Source organism: Fulmarus glacialis, unplaced genomic scaffold (assembly GCF_000690835.1).
Source record: "Fulmarus glacialis isolate BGI_N327 unplaced genomic scaffold, ASM69083v1 scaffold45675, whole genome shotgun sequence".
NCBI classification, from domain to species: Eukaryota; Metazoa; Chordata; class Aves; order Procellariiformes; family Procellariidae; genus Fulmarus; species Fulmarus glacialis.
In genome coordinates this window covers 1-18594 of record NW_009214526.1, presented here as the reverse complement: position 1 = coordinate 18594, position 18594 = coordinate 1, and the positions used below count along the sequence as shown (strand labels likewise).

The following is an 18594-nucleotide window of genomic DNA, read 5'->3' as shown; positions in this document are numbered from 1 at the left end:
CCCCTTGTCCTGCCCACAGCAGAAGTGCCTGCCAGTTTTATTCATCGCCCAAGTCCTCGGTGGGGGTTCGAGCAGGGCCTCCAGGTGACATGGCCGCAGGCAGGGTGAGGTGCCTGGGGGAGCAGCTCCCAGCCCACGCCGCCTCTAATGAGACTTGTATGTCTGTCTGTTCTGTGTAGTGACCTGGGCTCCAGCCCCAAGATACGCTCTACCAGCACATTAAATCATTTTACTGAAGTGGGAGGAAGGAGCAATATTGGCTGTTCATGAACTGGGATTTATTTTTACAAAAAGTAGATACGTGGTTGACCACGTTAGCCCTGGCCCAATACCTCCTGAGCATTTGGGAATACCCACAGCGCCTCACTGGGCTCCATTTAATTTTGCTGCAATCTGAGCTGTTTGGAGATGATGGAAAGAAAAGCTAGTTATATAAGCTACACTTCCTTTCCAAGACCCATACTGAATTTCTACGTTATTGTTACTACCTATCCAACATATATTACCTATCAATTTACGTTCGGCAATTGGAAAATTGGAAAACGTTTTTTTTCCCCTTTTTAATATATGCAAATAATAATGAAAATAAAAAACAGCACTTATTTTTAATTTAAATAACATTTTCAAACATGGTTGATGATGCCACCTGTTACTGGGATTACCTGGCTGTTCTCTTACTGGAATACGTTTCTGTTCTTTTAAATGTTACCTAGCTTCAGATGTTTCTCCTGACATTTTCCATTACGAGTAACTGCAGCAAGGTGGTGTTTTCGTGCATCTGAGTGGAAAAACAATCAGCCTAAATGATTTGGCCCATTTGAGAACAGAATCGGGGAAAAGAGGATGTTTTCCAGTAGTAAAATAATGAGTCATTTTTCCTGGGAAAAGTTGCTCCTCCCATTCTCTACAGCAGGGCTTCGCACTCAGCCAAAGGCTGGAGGGACAAGAGGTGCCTGAACTGAGTGTGGAAGTGGGCTCTTCCGGGCCGCCAAAGGAGTCCATGCGGGACTGCTGGAGAGCTGGGACTGGAAGGACATCCAGAGAACAAGAAAATAAGGCTTGTAGTTAGAGTGGAGGCCATAAGGAGACCAGCTGGGCAGAGGCTAGGAAAATCAAAGGAAGACGTTTCTAGCTGTGCCTGGGTGAAGTGAATGCGGAAGGGTGGGTACTGGGCTTGGGCAGGCATGTAGTCGGGAAGGTAGTAAGATGAGGGCAGGTGGCTCACAGGAGGAGCTGTGGTGTTGCTGGGAAGCTGGCAAACTTGGACTGGAGTCAGAGCAAGAGTGACAGAGCTGTCACCTTATGACAGCCAAAACCAGCTGTGCAAAAAGACAGGAGGAAATGCACGTGAAAGCAGGTGGGGTTTAGCCTGTCGTGCTCAAGAGACTGAAACCAGAAAGGCCGAGGAAGCGGCGCTGGGCCCATCTGCACTGGAGCTGGGATGGCATGTCCACATTCCCAGAAGGGCAGGACTCGGGGCTCCCTCGTGGCGTCTCAGCTCCTTCTGGCCCTGAAACCTGGGCATACACCCGCCACCCTCTGCTCTGTTTCTTCAGAAAGGAAACCTGGGCACACAGACTGAATGGGAGCTGCGCTGCCTTACAAACAGCTGTATGAGCTAAGCCATGGAGGACCTTAGGGCATGACCTGCTGCGATCCAGCTGCTGCATGAACACTTGGGGGTGATGTGCCTAGGCGTGACCTTGGGACAGAACTGACTTGGCAAGGCCAGGGGGGAAAAGAGGTAAACTTCAGGGGAACCAGAAGAAAGTAAAGATGCCATCTCTCACCTGCAGAGGCCTCAAGAGATTCCCAAATCTCAGCATTGTGATTAAGCCCTAAGTGACAGCTTATCCCTCTTCTGGAGCAAAGGCCTTGTGGTGGGTAAAGAGGTTCAAAGCACAGGATTTTAGACACTGTCACACAAAGTAATTTCTGTTTCTTTTTTTTTTTAATCATTGCACCGTCTCATTCATCACATAGGGTGAGCCAGCTCTTGGGAGGAATCAAAGTGTGTGGAAAAGACTACTTCAGATATTATTTAAGTTGATGGAAATACCTGATTGCGGAGAGGCAGGCTTAATTGTTCAATTAGTCAAGCAGCGTTCTAGGGAAAGGGCTTCTCTACAGCTATGAAATTCCTGTGTGAGGATAGGCAGGTAGTGAGAATGAGCATTTCCAGGCGTGGCCACCGTTTCCAAGTGGCTAACTTGATGCTTAGGGTTCTTGTTTCAGGGATGATGATCACTCAAAACCTGCATGCAGTTACGCTTCAGATGCATGTAAGCAAATGCTGAAATACAAAATAAGCAAGTGTGGGACTTAAATCGTGGACTCAAATACATGGCTGCTTCATAGTGCTGTCTCTCCACACTTCAGGTCCCCAGATGCGTAGACTGATTAACACCTTCTTACAGGCCTGTGACATTGTGAAAATGAGTAATCATCTGTGTTTCACAAAGATGACATTAAAATGAGAAGTAGAGAGAAATGAGGACATTCATCCCTCATCAGGATGGGCTTTGGACTTTGAGCAAATACATAAACACAGTGAACATACAGAAAACATGGTAAAAAATAATGAATAGCTACTCAGTGGGGGTTCCACCAAAAAAATACTACGCGATCATGTAATTAAAGCAACCTTAATTGAGGCATTTCCTAATTTCAGGGTACTTAACCATGCCTCTTTAATATTCCTTTCATAGTGTTCTGTTGTATATGTAACACACTGAGTTACACCCCTGCTGTCTCTCACACCCAATTCTTAGTATTTGGGAATGACAAAAATTTGTATGAATTGATAGAGATTTCTGGAGAACGAAGAACTGACATGCTGCACTTGGATTGTACCCAATTGCTAAATTACAAGTAAAACAGATGCACCAGTTTTGAAAATTTTTACAGAAGCAGTTATTCTTCTCCTGGAGATTCAGTTGCAGGAAAACAGCATAGGATTTTGGCAAGATTCATTCATTTCTTACACAAGATCTAACACATTGAGTCTTGTCTCCAGCTACGCCTGTACTGCAAAAAAATGACATAATACAGGTTCCTTGCAGAATCTAATCTCTCATTTTCTTTAATGTCCAGACTTGCTGTTGTATGCTATTTTTCCTTTTTTTTTCCTTCCTGAAAAGTGCTCGTAAGTTAAACATGCATGAAATTAAAGATACACTTTCAGTATTTTTGAAAACCCTTCAAATGCCTCCCCCCAAAAAAAACACCATGACATTGTTTAAGATTATCTATTTATTTATTTCATTTATTTCAGTTAAAACAAACATACAATGTTTCATTGAAACTGTGTTGCACTCCCTGCCAACAACTGTAGCTAGACTGTTGGCCTCTAACAATACAGTGGGTATTTACATATGTACACGGATGTACCGTAGGATGCCTGAATTTGGTGGCCTAACAAATACGTCAGATCGTAAAAGTTGTTAAGTTACGCATTCAGGAAATTGTAACATCCATGGTAGATTTTAAAGGAAAAGTATACATGAACCTGAACGATGCTTTTTATGGACCCAAGTGACTCCTGTGTTTATTGCAACATATACATTTGTAATAAATACAGTCTTAGCGTTTTCTTACACACCTTAGGCGTTAACACATTTTTTCTATTTTTGTAGGCATTACATTGTTGTAAAAGAGTCTTTCCTTTGACGGTTGTTATACAGATGTACAACATGAACGCCTTGAAATGATGTAACAATCAGTAATGAGAGAGGAATATATACATAAATCCCAGATTCCAAACCTACATTATATACATTATACTTACAGTATATACACACATACAATTTATGTACATAGACTATCATAAATATTGAAAAATAGGTTTAGTTTTAATGGATTAATGTTTTATAAATAACATGTTACATTTATGACTGAAATATCATGGAAGACAGTAATGTCTAACTGAGGTGACAAAACAGTGGTTTAATACTGAAGCTGCTCTCAGGTGGTTTGTAATGTAGGTAACTTTAAGCAGACAGGTTTGAAAAAAGATAATATAATTAAATAAATCATATGTTGGAAATCAACCCAGCCATGTGGAACTCAACTGTTGCAGGTGGAGAGCCAGTCATCAAATAATGCAACACATAACGTAAAATCTGGAAATTGCTACATTCAGAGAATTAAGTGACATGTATGATGTATTATGAGGTGTCATCACAAAAATCTTCCTCCTCTCTGGCTGCTGAGGACGACTGTGTAGTAACTTCTCATTTACACCTCCTTCCTCTTCTATGGTTACGGAGAGAGAGGTGGCTATTTCTCACTTCCTTTTTTTTTTTTTTTTTTAAATGCTGGCAAGGGAAGCGCTTCATCCCTTATGTGCTACAAATTGCTCACAGGTAGACTAACGTTTTAATCCTCTTCCACCTTTCTACATTTGCGGAGAGGAAGAAGAAAAGCTGCCAAAGTACTGAGGAGGCACATGCTCAGCACTTCTGCGGAGATCAGGTAACACAGGATAGTTAGCCATGGATGTACAGTACCTGAGGCAGAGAAGTACCTAAGGAGCGTTGGTCAGTGCTGACTCCAGGATCGTTAATTGCCAGTTGAGTACCACCGAACTAATAATACAAACAACACAAGAGGAATCTAACTTCTCATTACAGTTTTACACTACAGACTTAGTGACCAGTACTTACAGTCATGCAGAACTATCAATACAAAATACCTGCAGTTTTTTTCATAGGTTTTAAATGGCTGGGCAGGGATTGACATTATCTGCCAGTGACTATCATTTAGATTTGTTCCTGATGAATTCTACAAGAGCAAAAAAGTCTCAGGCACTGTTTAATCAATGGATTACAGGCCCTTACTTGTTCCCTCTGACACAATGACGAAGCGGAACTTTGTAAATCAGATTTTTAAAGCATCATGTCAGATGGAGACAGTTGACCACATTGCCATGATTATTTCATTAATAATCTCTATCTAGGCTTTTGTACCCAATATTGCTGTGTTTGAGAACCTCTTATAAGCCAAGTATGCTGTTATACAAGTGTTATTTCTCTTCAACCTGGGATAAGAATGAAAGAGTAAACATGCACTAGAAACAAAACAGCTAATCGCAACCATACAGCACCTGTTTCATCAACTAGCTAGCTAGGGCTCATAAGAAACTTACGTATTTCTGAAGCAAACAAGTATGAGATGACTATCCAGTCTATGAGGTTATCTTTAATACTACTATACAGTATAAATTGGAAGAGGAATCCCAGTTGCGTATGTGAAGAGAGTTTGTACCAAGCATGAAATACTGGTGCAGTTATTTTGTGGATTTGACTCACAAACAGAATAGTCAAGTAATTCAAAATCCAATAATGGATGACTAATTTGAGAAATACTGTACACTTTTTGAGTATTATACAACTAGTAAACTACATTAGGACCTTTCTGTTTTCCTACAGAGTGTTTCAAGATAGACTGAACAGAAAAAAAGCCCAACAAACATTGCTATAACTGACAATGAACCTTATTAATAGACAGAACTCCAGCAGGGAGTTTTATATTAATGGCATGATATGCTCGAGTGCCATTCAGTTTATATCTACAACAGAAGAAAAAAACAAAAAGCGAAAAACCCCCACACCCTGTTTCACCCAACTGCACTATTGAGTACCTCAAGAAGGGAAGTGTCAACACCCATCTTTACAACTTCTAGATTAGCTACGTTTTTCTCAAACGTACCCGTTCTAAAGGGTGGGTTTTTTTAAAGCTTGACAATTTGGGTTTCCGTATCATTTTTGGGAACTAGGGTAACTGTAGTTACTTAAGTAAGCTGACAAATGATTTTCAGGATTATTTTCACTCTACTTTGAACGAAGTGAATTTCACGGGAAGCATTTATAATTAGAGAATTTTGACTTCAATTGGTTCATTTTCTGTTTTGGTCATTAGAAGTATTTTTTTAAAATAAAATTTCTTCTAATTATGCCTTCACAGAAAGGCAAACTAGATTTAATTTAGGACACTGATTAAATATTTTTATGAGCTTTTCTATGTTATTATTTCATTCTTTTTAGAAAAATGTTTCTTAAAGTCAAAATAGTGCTTTTGAGGTCCATAATAATTTTTGGTACAAAAAAATAATAGTGTTTCTCTCTCTCTCTCTCATTGGTTATTTTAAACACTTTGCTGTAAATTAAAGAGTTATTTCTCACATCAAATGGTTCCATTAGGCACATTCAAGTAAAATAACAAAATATCCAAGTAACAATGACGGAAGCCAAACATGGCTTGATAAAAGTCTACAGCGAGTTCTGTCCATTCTCTGGAATGGAATAAAGTTGTCACTTCCTTCAGCCAGACACTCACGTGGTTTGATTTAAATATCCACTTCCATCACGCAGAACAGTTTCTTAAAGACAGAGTTTGCGTATTCTACAATCAGAAGAACCATCAACAAAGAATCTGCATTTTGAAGGAAGCTGAATAGCTCATTTTCGTTCTCAGTAGGTATCTGAGTGAACACTGGCATTTGAAGTGGAGTATTAGAGATTAAACCAGGACAGTTAATGGCCATCAGATGCAACGTTCTGGGTCCAGTCTAGAATAATCAGTGTCATACACCCAGTCATCACAAGTATACCACTTAGAAAGAAGAACGCAGCCTGAAAAAAGAAAACAAAAAAGTAGTATTTTAGTTTCTGCTACTATACCCGTAAAGTCATGCCCATCTATGGCACAAATGCCATTGCTCATGGAGGACAAAGTAAAAAAGACAAGAGATCACAGTAAACAATAAGGAGCTATGTATCCTTCTCATACTTGGGGTTCTTTTTCAAATAAAAAAGTACATTTATTTTCAGTATAGAAGACCTCAACCTTAACTGAGGGAAATTAAAGTAGCTGCTGCTACCAGTCAGGCTGAGCTGACTTGATTCTGACTCAGTATGTCTTAGATTTGATTCTGCGTCAGTATGTCCAAGACCAGTAAGAGCACCAAGATCAGTCAGGACAACCCAAATGATTGGTGGAGGTCAGCTTTAAGTGGTAAATTACGTAAATAAGTATTCAAAGAACATGTAAAGGAGAATGACAAGACTTTTTATAGCTCTTCAGGGTAATCTGTTGCAATCTGGTTCTTTTCAGCAACAGAATGACCCAACTATTGTTGAGATTGGGGGCTGGAGGGTGAGAGAAGTCCCTGAAGTGAACTGAGTCTTGTGATGGCTCTCTCCTCAGTTTTGAGCACCTATGCAACTCCCACGTGTTAACCAAAATAACATCAAATGCCAATTCACTGACTACCTTCATCAGGACTTCAAAATTCTTAAATTGTGAAGAAGGAAACTGAAGTTCTTGCTCTGAATTAGTAAGCAAGTGTAACTATTACGTATTTGTCTATACATACCCCAATCTTTTGCACTGACTTCATTGGTTCCTTCTTCACTAATTTGATATAGAAGGCAGAAGGAAGTATAAAGATCAGCATGGCAGCCGCAGATGCACCTGTATTTAAAAAGCATAGAAATAAATATTCATAAACAGGTAAATATAATTTAATTAGATCATACTGCATTTTCTGAGATCTGAAAGACTACTTGAACTGACATGAAAATGCTTACCAATGAATCCGAAGATGTCTCGGATAGTAGGGACAAAGATAACAAGCATGTTGGTAAACCCCAGAAGAGCAACTGTAATGGAACAGTGACGCCACCATCTAAACTCCTTCCCTGCCCACAACAGCTGGGTAATGGAACTGCGTATCTTTAGAAGGAGGCGGGGGGGGAAAAAAAGATAATTTAGTCTTCATTGTGGAAGTCAGTGACTGTCACCTCAATTAGACCTTCCTTCTGAAGGTATTTTAACATAATTCTCCTGAACGCTTCAGATTTTAAGAGAAGTTGAAAGCTATGAAAGTCATTATTTTTTTTTTAAAAGTATTTACTTTCTGCACTTGAGAGGCAGCTCTGTGTTTCTGGTCTGTTTCTCTTTTCAGTGATTTAGATTTTCAAAGCACAGCCAGTAATGGAGAAAACACAAGGAAAAACATCTGTCTTTAACAAAATAAATCCCAGGGATTTTTGTAACATCTAAGGATGCTGCTCAACAATATACACCTAAATGGCCAGAATTCACATTCACAATGTACTTACAAAAACACACTGACTTTTGTAAACTGGTAATACAATAGTCCAAGTACTTTTATAAGGGGCAATCTGTTCCACTCCCCCAATTAAACCATACCAGGAAAACAATGTAAATGAACGTATTCGTATCTACTGCTTTGTAAATGTTGCCTAATTATTTAATTTATTTGAATTAACAGTACAGAGATATTTCAAACTTATTAAAATAAATTTCCTTTCCCAGTTAAGAGAAAGATTCTATAAATGGGAGTTGCCAAATCAGTAAATGACTGCCAGCAGGACAGATGATGAAAATAAAAAATGGTAGTAAGATTAAAAAAATAAATTACTTACTGGGAAAATAACTACAGGTACAGTAAGGGTTACAGCCATAAGTACAGCGAGACGCACAATAAGAAGAAGAACATCAGCACCCAGATAAGCAGAGTAGGTATGAAGCAGTTCTGGTTCAACTTTTCCTATAAACAAAACAGTATTTTAATTAGATGTAGCTGACATACTTCTCAAACAACCACTTCTGCTCTAAATCCTAAGCAAAGTTTACAGTTATAGCCATATGAATTGAAAGCCTCAACAGCTCCTGTAAGCATGTCTCCACTTTACACAGGGGTAACTTGGAGGCACTGAATCTGTTTTGATCCAGTTCTAATCCTGTGCCTTGGGCCTAATTCTACTACTGATCTCCTTTTCGGTGTGCACTTACAAAAGTATTAAAAAACCCCCCAACAAACAGTGTATATTTAGAACCCATAGTGAATGCTTGCTTGCCCTAACTTAAAATGAATATTGTAGTTCTGCAGCACGTAATTAATTTAAAAGAAAACAGAGAAGGCAATATTCACCATAAAACGTCAGGTATCCAAAGAGAGCAGCCAATAAATACATGAGGAACATGGCAAAAAAAGATACATAGGACACATTCATCATTCTTTTACGGCTTCGGCTGTAAGAAAGAGAAAAAGAAACATTGTTAGCAATACACTGTTTTATACTACTTTTGTTTGTTCAGTGAAATTACAGACACATATCTAACATTTACCTTTTGAGTTCTTCATAGATAGGAAGAATTGCAGGATGGCAGACAAAAGAAAATGTTAGGATTGGGACAGCATAGACAGTCTGAAAAACAGAAGTATCTTTCTTAAGTATCTCAACAGACATTAGAAATTTAATTTTAAAAATTCATCAGTAGTTTTTTCATTTTTGACTTAGGCATCAGTTTAGTTTTTGATAAAGACTAGCTATTCTTTACAACTGAAACTTCGGCAAAAATTAAAACAAGTTCCTATTTTCTTAAACCCAGACCCTGAGGTACCAAATGCTCTCAAATTTCACAGAAGTCCATGTTGAGCTGAATGTATTTGCATTCAGAATTATGTTCTGCATCTCATAGGCTTAAGCCATTATAGCCTGATCTTGGTATTTGCTATTATACATACTTCTTCTTCCCCATGTGTGGAGATTCACCACTGTAACTGGGAGCATTCGTGACAGTCAAGACTTTGTGACTGGGAACTTAAAGTCTATTCCAAACCCTGGCATACATTTCCCATTCGCATGCTTTTACTATTTACTTCATCTTCTGCAATCTACTTTTTAAAATGCTTTACTAACTTACTTGAGAAATGCTGTGTTGAAGAATGACAGATGAGTTTATTGCCACTCATCTCAGGCAGGCACCTCAAGCTCCTCCAATTTCTGCGTGTCTGGAGTGTGAAAACACCCAGTCTACAAGAGGTAAACAGTGCCTAACTCTACTGGAACAGAAAGTCTTAGCACGTCCTAAGTTTACAACTGGGAAATTACTTGAAGGAAAAATGACCTAATTTATCTGCTACGTATGTAGTCCCCCTTAGTTATTTTCAACAGAGAATCTGATTTTTAGTCAGTTACCTGTGAATTGAAGATGAAGTACTTTGGCTTGCACAAATCATCACTTGTTATGTTTTCATCTACCAAAGGTGCCAGTGTCACATTTATTAATGTCATGTTCATAATGTCACTGTCCATAGGACAAGGAATCTGAAACATCTTCCAAATTACCTAGAAATAAAGCCGTGTATTTATTGTTACTTTGACTAATGCAATATGTGAAACTTTTCAGAAACAGCGTTTAATTTCACTTTGAAATGCAGTTTTACAAGCACTGGAAGTCTACAAGATTATACTTACAACAATCAGAAAGAAGACCATGCAAAGTAACGAAAAGCCGCTGGTATAGCCCAAATATCCTGTGTTCAAGAAAGATAAAAAAAATCTAAGGTACAATAAACAGAAACACCGTTCAAGTCATAAAATTATGAAAAAATATATTCTGTCAGTGATCTCTTTATAGATTGCCATTTTCTTAGTGTTACATAGAACAAGTTAAATATTCATTGACTTTCCGCTACTCTCAACCAGATCTGAAAGTTCTCAAAGACATATTGGGGTCTGCACATACAGTAAGTCTGTAATATTAAACTTTATAACTTACAAAAAACCCCCCCACAACAAAAAGCCCACACCAACAACTACGTGAATTGTTTATTATATCCTAAGAACGATTATAGGACTAATTCTAATAGAATGCACTATGAGATAACTTAGCCTTTTCTCTTCTGTTTTTATTGATTCACTTCATTTGTAGAAAGTAGTAACTTGAGAAAGTAATTCACATCAAGACTCTCAGTTAGTAAGGTTCCACTACAGGATTCTCTGAACAAATAGTGTTTTAACTGAATTATTCACATATGTCACTGAATTACAGCCATTTCAGATAAAGCATCCGGTATTAATATTCTGCTACTGTTTGGGACTTAAAATGAAAAAGGTGATTTCTATTCACAGTGCAAAGGCAATTTAACTGTCCAGGGCTAGCATCCCTATTCTTTTGAGACTGTTATAAGATAGCTAGTAACACTATTAGCTAATAACAGTATTATACTATTTCACTCACTACTACCAAAACAGGTCAAACTTTGTGTAAAAACACAAACACAAAGTTACTGTTGAGCCTTGTTCTAAAGCTACCCTATCTATTGTCCTTTTGCTTTCCACAAACACATCTGTAACTTAAGATACTTGTCTTGATCTTTTTTTTTCTCCTTAGTTTTTTTTGAGTAGACTGACAACAATTATGTAGACACTGATTAGTCCCAACAGACGAGTTTGGAAACAGCTGTTAATTCACATAGTACTGCAAGACTCAAACATTGTATCGACCTATTTCCCCACAGTATTTTCAATACATTTTTATTCTGATTGTTCTCTACCACTTACCTAAATTTTTCAGTAAGGACAGGGGAAGAATGAGGATGACAGACACCAGCAGCACTAAATAATCACCATTAAGATACCATTCTCTGTAGAAAAAAGGAAGTATTTGTAAGTAATCGAAGAATTTAAAAGTTACAACATTTGCAGTTTAGTCTTCACTCTTATCTTCTCCTACAACATACGGCTTCTTAGAAAAATGTAGTACTTGATGTCACAAAGGATTAGCATTCAACTTACTATATGGACCTAAACCCCTACAATACCTTCTTATCTCACCCCAAACCTGCATTGTGCCTTTCCTTTAGTGTCCTTTTCTAAAATTAATATGCATCTGAAAGTCAGAAGACAGGAAAGTAAATGACTGGTCAGAAAAAAGTAAACTGGGATCAATCACAGAGAAACAGTAATTTGCTTAAATGTTGATTCCCAACACTGCAGGGCCCCAGCAGGGTGGCGATCTCCTTTTAATGAAAATAAAATCCTGTTGGGTACCCCGTGGGAGTTAAATAAAAACAGGTGAGGGCTGGAGTTAAGGCAGTAGCTCAAGCCCACTGGCTGAGAAAACTCCAACAAGCACTGGGAGTCTCTTGGAGGCACGTTTAGTCCCTTTCAGTAGGGAAACTATGATAAGAACCTCAGAAAATTTTTTCCTTCAGATCATTTTTGGCATTTATTCCATAAGAAGCAGCAGCTATTTTTTGACAAAACATTTTGGAGTGTTACAAGATTAACAGCTTCCTTTGAAACACAGAAAAAGAAAGTTAAATCTGTGCAAATATAATGCAATTTCACTGAACTAACAGAAAAACTTATCTTGAGTATTTAATCGTGGCAGGGTAACTGCTTTCTTCATCTGCCCTACAGGAACATCCTATATGCTTTAAGCAATTCAAGTAACGTTAAGCATTTATTCCCAAATATTAATACTTTATAAACAATTTGGTCATCTCTTTCTCCAGTTTTATCTGGGATAACTAACGGTAAAAAAATGTATTTTAGAAAGTTCAGATGTGTAGAACATTAATGTCATGTACCTTTCGTTCCTTTTTTTTTAAAATTCAGTAGTCTCGTGGTAAATTTAGAAGACATCACAGCACAGAGATTCCTTGCATTTGATACAGTCATAAGAACGTGCACTGTTACTGTGCATGCACCACATGAAGGCCATCCCGACTTTCAGACCAAGGATTTAGAAGTTTTTCTGTGCTGAAGAGTAAAGAACGGGATTGCACAGCTTTACAATACAGCTGAGTACTTTAAAAATTGCTAAACGAGTTTTAATAATAGAGCTAGTATTTGTAATATTGTCTCAGAATTCCAGAATATTTTCTTCTACAGTAAGCATTATTTTGGGACATTTAAACAGGTAAGTGCTTACATTTTAGGCACGAGGCTGCCAGAGTGGAATCCATGCCAATGGTAGCCACCCAGACTCCCCTAAGCAACGCATGGAGAGAGTCAGTTAAATGGGGTCCACAATTGCCAGAGCACTGAGAAAAAATTTACTTTAAATCAGTGTATAGCTACCTAGTACCAGCCAACAAGAAAACACTGAAGATACAAGTCTCAATTTCTGAATTTTGTCTGCCAGATTTGCAGAGCAGCAGCTGTATCCAGTGAGATTCACAGCCTTTAACTTTCCCTCTTGAACTGCAACCCATTTTGAATTCTTCTCTGAAGATGGAACAGTTAAAAATACTTGCCTCCAAGCCCCCTTTTAAGTACTGGTTACTCCAGGGACTTTCTTAAGAAGTGGAAAATAAGGACTTGAATTCAGCCAAAGGAGGGAAATGAACCTTCCCAGAAAAAAATTTGTAAACATTACACTATCAAATAAATAGGGTGGGTGCATTCTTTGAGTACGTTGGGGGGGGGGGGAAAGAAAAAAAAAAAAAAAAAAAAAAAAAAAAGAGAGATGGCTACCACTGTTGTCATGACAATATCTATCAGCAAGCTGTATGAACACCAAATGGCTTGAACCCCTTGGGGAACACAGGCAGAGAAATGCCTACCTTCTGAACTCAGGCTTAGGTGTAAGTTGGAGTCTTGAGCTGCTCAGCCCTCTCAAGACTGGGACACTTCAGGACAAGGCACAGAAGTACAACTCTGAAGAGTGAGATTTATAGCACTTAACTCTATCCATCTGAAGTCAGGCATCTTGTTTTAGATAGCTGTTTTTACACACCCTTTCAATATAGAGTGATACGATAAATCACTCTCTGGAGATGCCCAAAACAGGAGTCTAAGCCAGGTGCACTGAACTGACCACTACAGAGGATCACCTTTTTCCACTGATTATACAAAGACCAGAGTAACAATGAGCTCAAAATCTAACTTTCAGATAGTATGGTTAGATAAAATGAACCCTACCCAAGATACCCACTTTTAAAGCCAAGCAGGAAAGCCACTATGGAGTCAAGGTGTCTCCAGGGCTAAATGGCAATACATCCACCATTTTAGTCTTGGGCATATAAACTCTGTTTTCATTCAATGTTTAGTCCCATGTCTTTTTGAGAACTGTTCCTTAAGACATTCATTACGTAACTGCACCTTAGTCTTATATTTAATCACTTCCCACGATATTAACACTAGAAAACCAAAATAATCAGTCCAAACCAGTTGGAATGCAGTAAGAAAAAAAAAAAACCACACCCAACCATAACCACATTTACCTTTCCTTATCGAGAGTATGTACTGACTGGTACATACATTAACACTTACCTGATGTTCTTTAGAGAACAGCATTCTGTAATATGATGCAATACCTGTATTTTTCTACCCTTTTCCCAGAACAGGCTGGATCTAAATGAAGTGGAGCACTCAGGGGAAGGGCAAACTTACTGTATCTCTGTCTGAGTAAGAAGCTACCCTATGGTGTACCGAACGTGGTCTTCATATAAAAATATATACAGTCTCCGTATTTGTTTCTCCTAATAGTTTCTCTGATGAGGAGTTCTAACACCTACCCTGTGGTCTCTTCGATGTTCATAAATGTCTTGATGACCAATGGTAACTCATATTTCACTATGAAGAGGTAGCTTGACATAGCTGTAGGTGAATAACATCATAGATCATTACAAATATAGAATATGCCACAAGATGCAAGAATCACATAACATGTTTCATAACTTCACTTGAACACAAGCAGTTAATGAACACATGTTGTGTGAAAAAAAAGTCTCCAAGAGTAAGTAGGGAACAATTAGTATTAACAGTACAGACATTTTAAGATCTTGTCCTCACCTCCAATGTTCTGCATTGTAATTGATCCAGAAGCAGCAAGTTTTCCAGCCATACCAAATGCCTTCATTCCCAACTGTTCATACAACAAAGATCCTAAAAGGAAACAAAATAATCCATTGGAAGGGTGTGTTTCACAAAGATACCGTATGGAACAAATACCGTATGTTCGTAAAATAGTAATTGCCTTACCTCCTTCATTGGCAGTCTTCAAAAGGAGATGCACTGAATACAAAGAAAATATTGACACAAACAGGAGGAGTATCCTGAGGCGGGAAAAACATGCAAATTTTTAATAGCCATAAATGACTTATTGTAACCTTATTAAATAAATGCAGATCAAACATAAAAATTAATCATATTAAAGTATCATCTGGGAAAAGCCTGTAGATTCTAAGGCCAGCTAAAAGTGTTCTGAAAACCCAATTAATGCCTAGTTTAGCACGGATTTTATACTAAAATGCATTTCACTGGCATACAGAGAAATTCTAGTGTAGGATTAAATGACGCTTATATTCAGCGTAAGGTGGCATAACCACCGGCAAGTGTCAGGCCATTATAACTGGCTACATTTGGTATAAATAGCTTAACAAAGTATTAATGGGAATGGTTTTGTATTACTGCAAGAAACTGTGTTTCTCCTGTCTTCCTATCCTTGTGCAACAGTATGTCACGAATCTATGGAACATCAAGTTGTGACTAACTGTAGTGAAGATTCTCTCTCTGTCTTGAACAAATCAGCTTTTCATCTTAAATCTGTTATGTCTTTTTTTTATGTAAAGATGAAACTGCCAAAGCCTTAAAGAACTGACAGAAAATTCAGATGTATTCAGAGCTGTGTCTTCAAATGGAAGTATTATTGTCATTAAAAAAAAAAAAGAGTACTTTTTTCTCAAAAGTTACTCTTCATGCATGCTTACATGGGAATCGCTAGTCGCTTGTTTATCTTCCCCATGCTTTTACACACAGTATATATTGTTTCCAGAAGCACAGTTGCAACATCTAAAATTCACATCTCTCAACAACAAATCTCCCCCACAACAAATGCACTTCCTGGAGTGGCACACTAGGGGGGACTTCTCAGCTGCTGAAGAACACAGTGGAAAATTACAACACATTTAAAAAACCTCTGGCCTTTCTTATACCCATACAAGCATTCTGCTTTATAGGAAACCTAAGAATCAGCACATCTGCTCAAAAATGGCAAGCTCCATTTAGAGTTCCCAGAATACTCTTTACATTTGCTTTTGTGTCATTTTTTACATTGGCGAAATTAGTAAACACAGCACAAAGAACTGGAAACAAGAACATCTGAGAAAAGCGTCGCAGATCTGTACAAGGAATCCAGGAAACTTGTGTTACTGTGCCAATTCAACACCAACACATGCACACAAATAAACCTCTCTATTTCTGACAGGTAGAGATAAAGCAGGATTTAATTCAGCCATCAACTAGAAACAGCACAGTAAGATGTGCAACGGTTACATTTAATTAAAACAGCGCAGATCCTGGACTCCTCAGTCCTAACCTCAAACGGCTGCCTACAGTGTTGACAAGATCAGTCAGCAAGCTCATCTCGAAGCTCACTCAGTTTCTGGCTTCCAGACCGTATCATTCATTTATTTAGTGCTGACACAAGTGACAACTCACAGCACTGACACAAGTGACTCCACACAGCCTTCGAAGAATTTACTGCCTTAATCAACTGCATCTGGATGTGAATCTGTAACCTAGTTATTAAAGGATGTCTGTAATGCCCTCAGTGTCATCATAAATCCTCAGTATCATCAGTGATTGACTGCTTTCCTGCCTTGGAACTATATGAACTACACTAAGTTTTGAAAGGTAACAAGCTAGCTTATCTTTGAATCAGTACTAACGTAAATAGATCTGAATGCAGTATCTGGAAATGAAAGGTAACTAAACGACTTGAGCATGCAATTGTTAAATTGACAGTTTTGATCATTTTTTTCCTTCAGGAGAAAAGTCCCCCATTATATGCAAATCTGTTCAAATATCTACCCTTAAATTCTTTTTTTGCTCAGAAATGTTCTAATGTGCATTACACTGATTATCTTACATGTGCTGCAGAACATCTTTAGAGCATGAAACTGATGTGTGGAGAGATGAAATACCTCTTTTCTGAATTCATGCTGCTAAGCTGTTCATTCAGTTTAGCACCATCTAACCAAGTGAAAGTCTTAGCAAAAAATTAACAAATCACTATATATTTAAAATAAAATCTTTCAGATCAAAACTATACACATCGGTAGTTTCCTCAGGAATCTTTAACACCACCCTGATATACTGTGAAATATCTGGAAACAAATCTAACCTACAACTTTCTGGTAATCTGGCAACAGAGTAAGGCAAATTTCAAACTAAACGCCACTCACTTGTTCTTGAACATTCAGAACATTTACCTATTTCCAGAATAAAAATACAAAGTTCCTTTAAACATATCCATGGATTGCCATTTGCACTCAGTCACTGATATTTCATGGTATTACTGATACTTTGTACGAGCTGAACTGCCTCCAATGTCTGAAAAATGTACTTTCCCGAAGACATTTAGAAGCACTGTACACAATTGTTTCCTCATGCAATTTCCAACTACATTACTATAGTCTTGTCTTGTATCTGAAAGCTTTTGCCAATAGACATACCAATATTGCAAGAGACAAAAGAAAACAATCCTCTTAGGCCTACATTTTAATTCTAACTCTCTACAGCCTCATCCTGTACTTTTTGTGCAATTATGACCTCCACCAGTTGAAAAGTTTCTGTCGTCATTAATTTCAATTAGTGAACTCTGAAGGAAAAAGCTAATACAGGCTTCAATCTGTTAAGTAGCACCTCTCTCTTCCACTTGGATAGTAGAATTTTCAAGGGAAGTCTTATCAATTATTCATGGAGACACTACAGCTAAGTAAAGGAAAATTCACCATAGAATGCTCTGTGGTTGCAGAACTTGCAATGAATTGGTTTAATTTTTGCAAGTCCTTCTGAATGTATCACAATCTCTTAATTTAAAACAAGCCATAAATCCCAAAATGTGATTCTGCACCTATGGCAATGACTGGGTATTTCATAAAGGTCATATTCTTACATCAAGTATTTTTCCATTATTAATTACACAGCACAAAGATCTTTTTGAAGAACCAAGAGATACTTACACAAAAAGAGCAATTCCAGTGTTAGCCATGGCATAAGAAAGACCAAGGATGCCACTACCCACAATAGCATTGCTCAGATTAAATACTGACATTCCAAAGGAAGTAGTACCCGGATGCTGAGAAAAGGGAGATAGGTAATAATTAATAGAAAGTTATTACTTATTTCAGAATTAAAACAATCATAAATTTGGCAAGAAAACACTTTTTCGTTTTTTTTTGAAACGTCTTTGCTATGTACTTACATACTGAGTTTCATATTTCTTCTTTCCAAGATTGGAGTCGAGCAAGAAATTTTGATTTTCTGGATCAATATCCGCATAGTGGCTGTAAAAAACATTGCATCATTAGCGACTATCACAGGCACCTTGCACATTCGCTTCCCGTTTAGCATTTCCAATCCACTTCAAAGGGAAACGAGAAAACCAAGGGAATGACCCAGAAAGAACCACCCCACCTGCCCAGCGCACAAACCACTGCGCGTGTTTACGTCCGCAGCCATTTCCGTGTTTCTGTAACGCATGTCAACACGCGACACCTCCAGACCCGAGGCGGCGTTTTCAATTCGGGCCGAAGCGGGCTGCGGGGCGGCGGAGCCCCCTCACCTCTTCATGGCGGTCGGCTTGGTGGGGTAGGGGTAGCTGAAGTCGTTGCTGTTGGAGCTGTAGCTGCTGCTGTCCTCGTCGGGGGAGATGTTGAACTTGCCCATCTCGGCGCTGCTCATGGCGGCGGCGGTGCCGGGGTCGGGGCTCGGCGGCCGCTCTTTTGTCCTTGGCGGCGGGGCTCGCCGCGCCTGCGGAGGTGGG

The 18594-nt window shown here is 38.5% G+C and overlaps 1 protein-coding gene across 1 annotated transcript; it reads right to left on the bottom strand.

Annotated features, from left to right (window-relative positions):
- Positions 1-6188: 6188 nt before the first annotated feature.
- SLC38A2 (solute carrier family 38, member 2) lies at positions 6189-18512 on the bottom strand. Its single transcript, XM_009578579.1, has 15 exons — positions 18394-18512; positions 18034-18115; positions 17792-17907; positions 14808-14881; positions 14619-14711; positions 14342-14423; positions 11379-11461; positions 10290-10348; positions 10011-10160; positions 9157-9236; positions 8960-9060; positions 8451-8575; positions 7590-7734; positions 7376-7473; positions 6189-6632 (listed from the first exon to the last, which is right to left on the bottom strand). The coding sequence occupies exons 1-15, from the start codon at positions 18510-18512 to the stop codon at positions 6534-6536; spliced, it is 1506 nt and encodes a 501-aa protein (XP_009576874.1). The 3' UTR covers positions 6189-6533.
- Between the last annotated feature and the right edge of the window lie 82 nt (positions 18513-18594).

Bases quoted from the DNA above. Each gene is read 5' to 3' on its own strand.
- SLC38A2 (XM_009578579.1), bottom strand. From the start codon at position 18,512: ATGAGCAGCGCCGAGATGGGCAAGTTCAACATCTCCCCCGACGAGGAC. The intron at 17,908-18,033 runs GTAAGTACATAG...CCCTTTTCTCAG, and splicing joins AGAAATATGAAACTCAGTAT to CATCCGGGTACTACTTCCTT. The intron at 7,474-7,589 runs GTAAGCATTTTC...TTTTAAATACAG, and splicing joins AGACATCTTCGGATTCATTG to GTGCATCTGCGGCTGCCATG.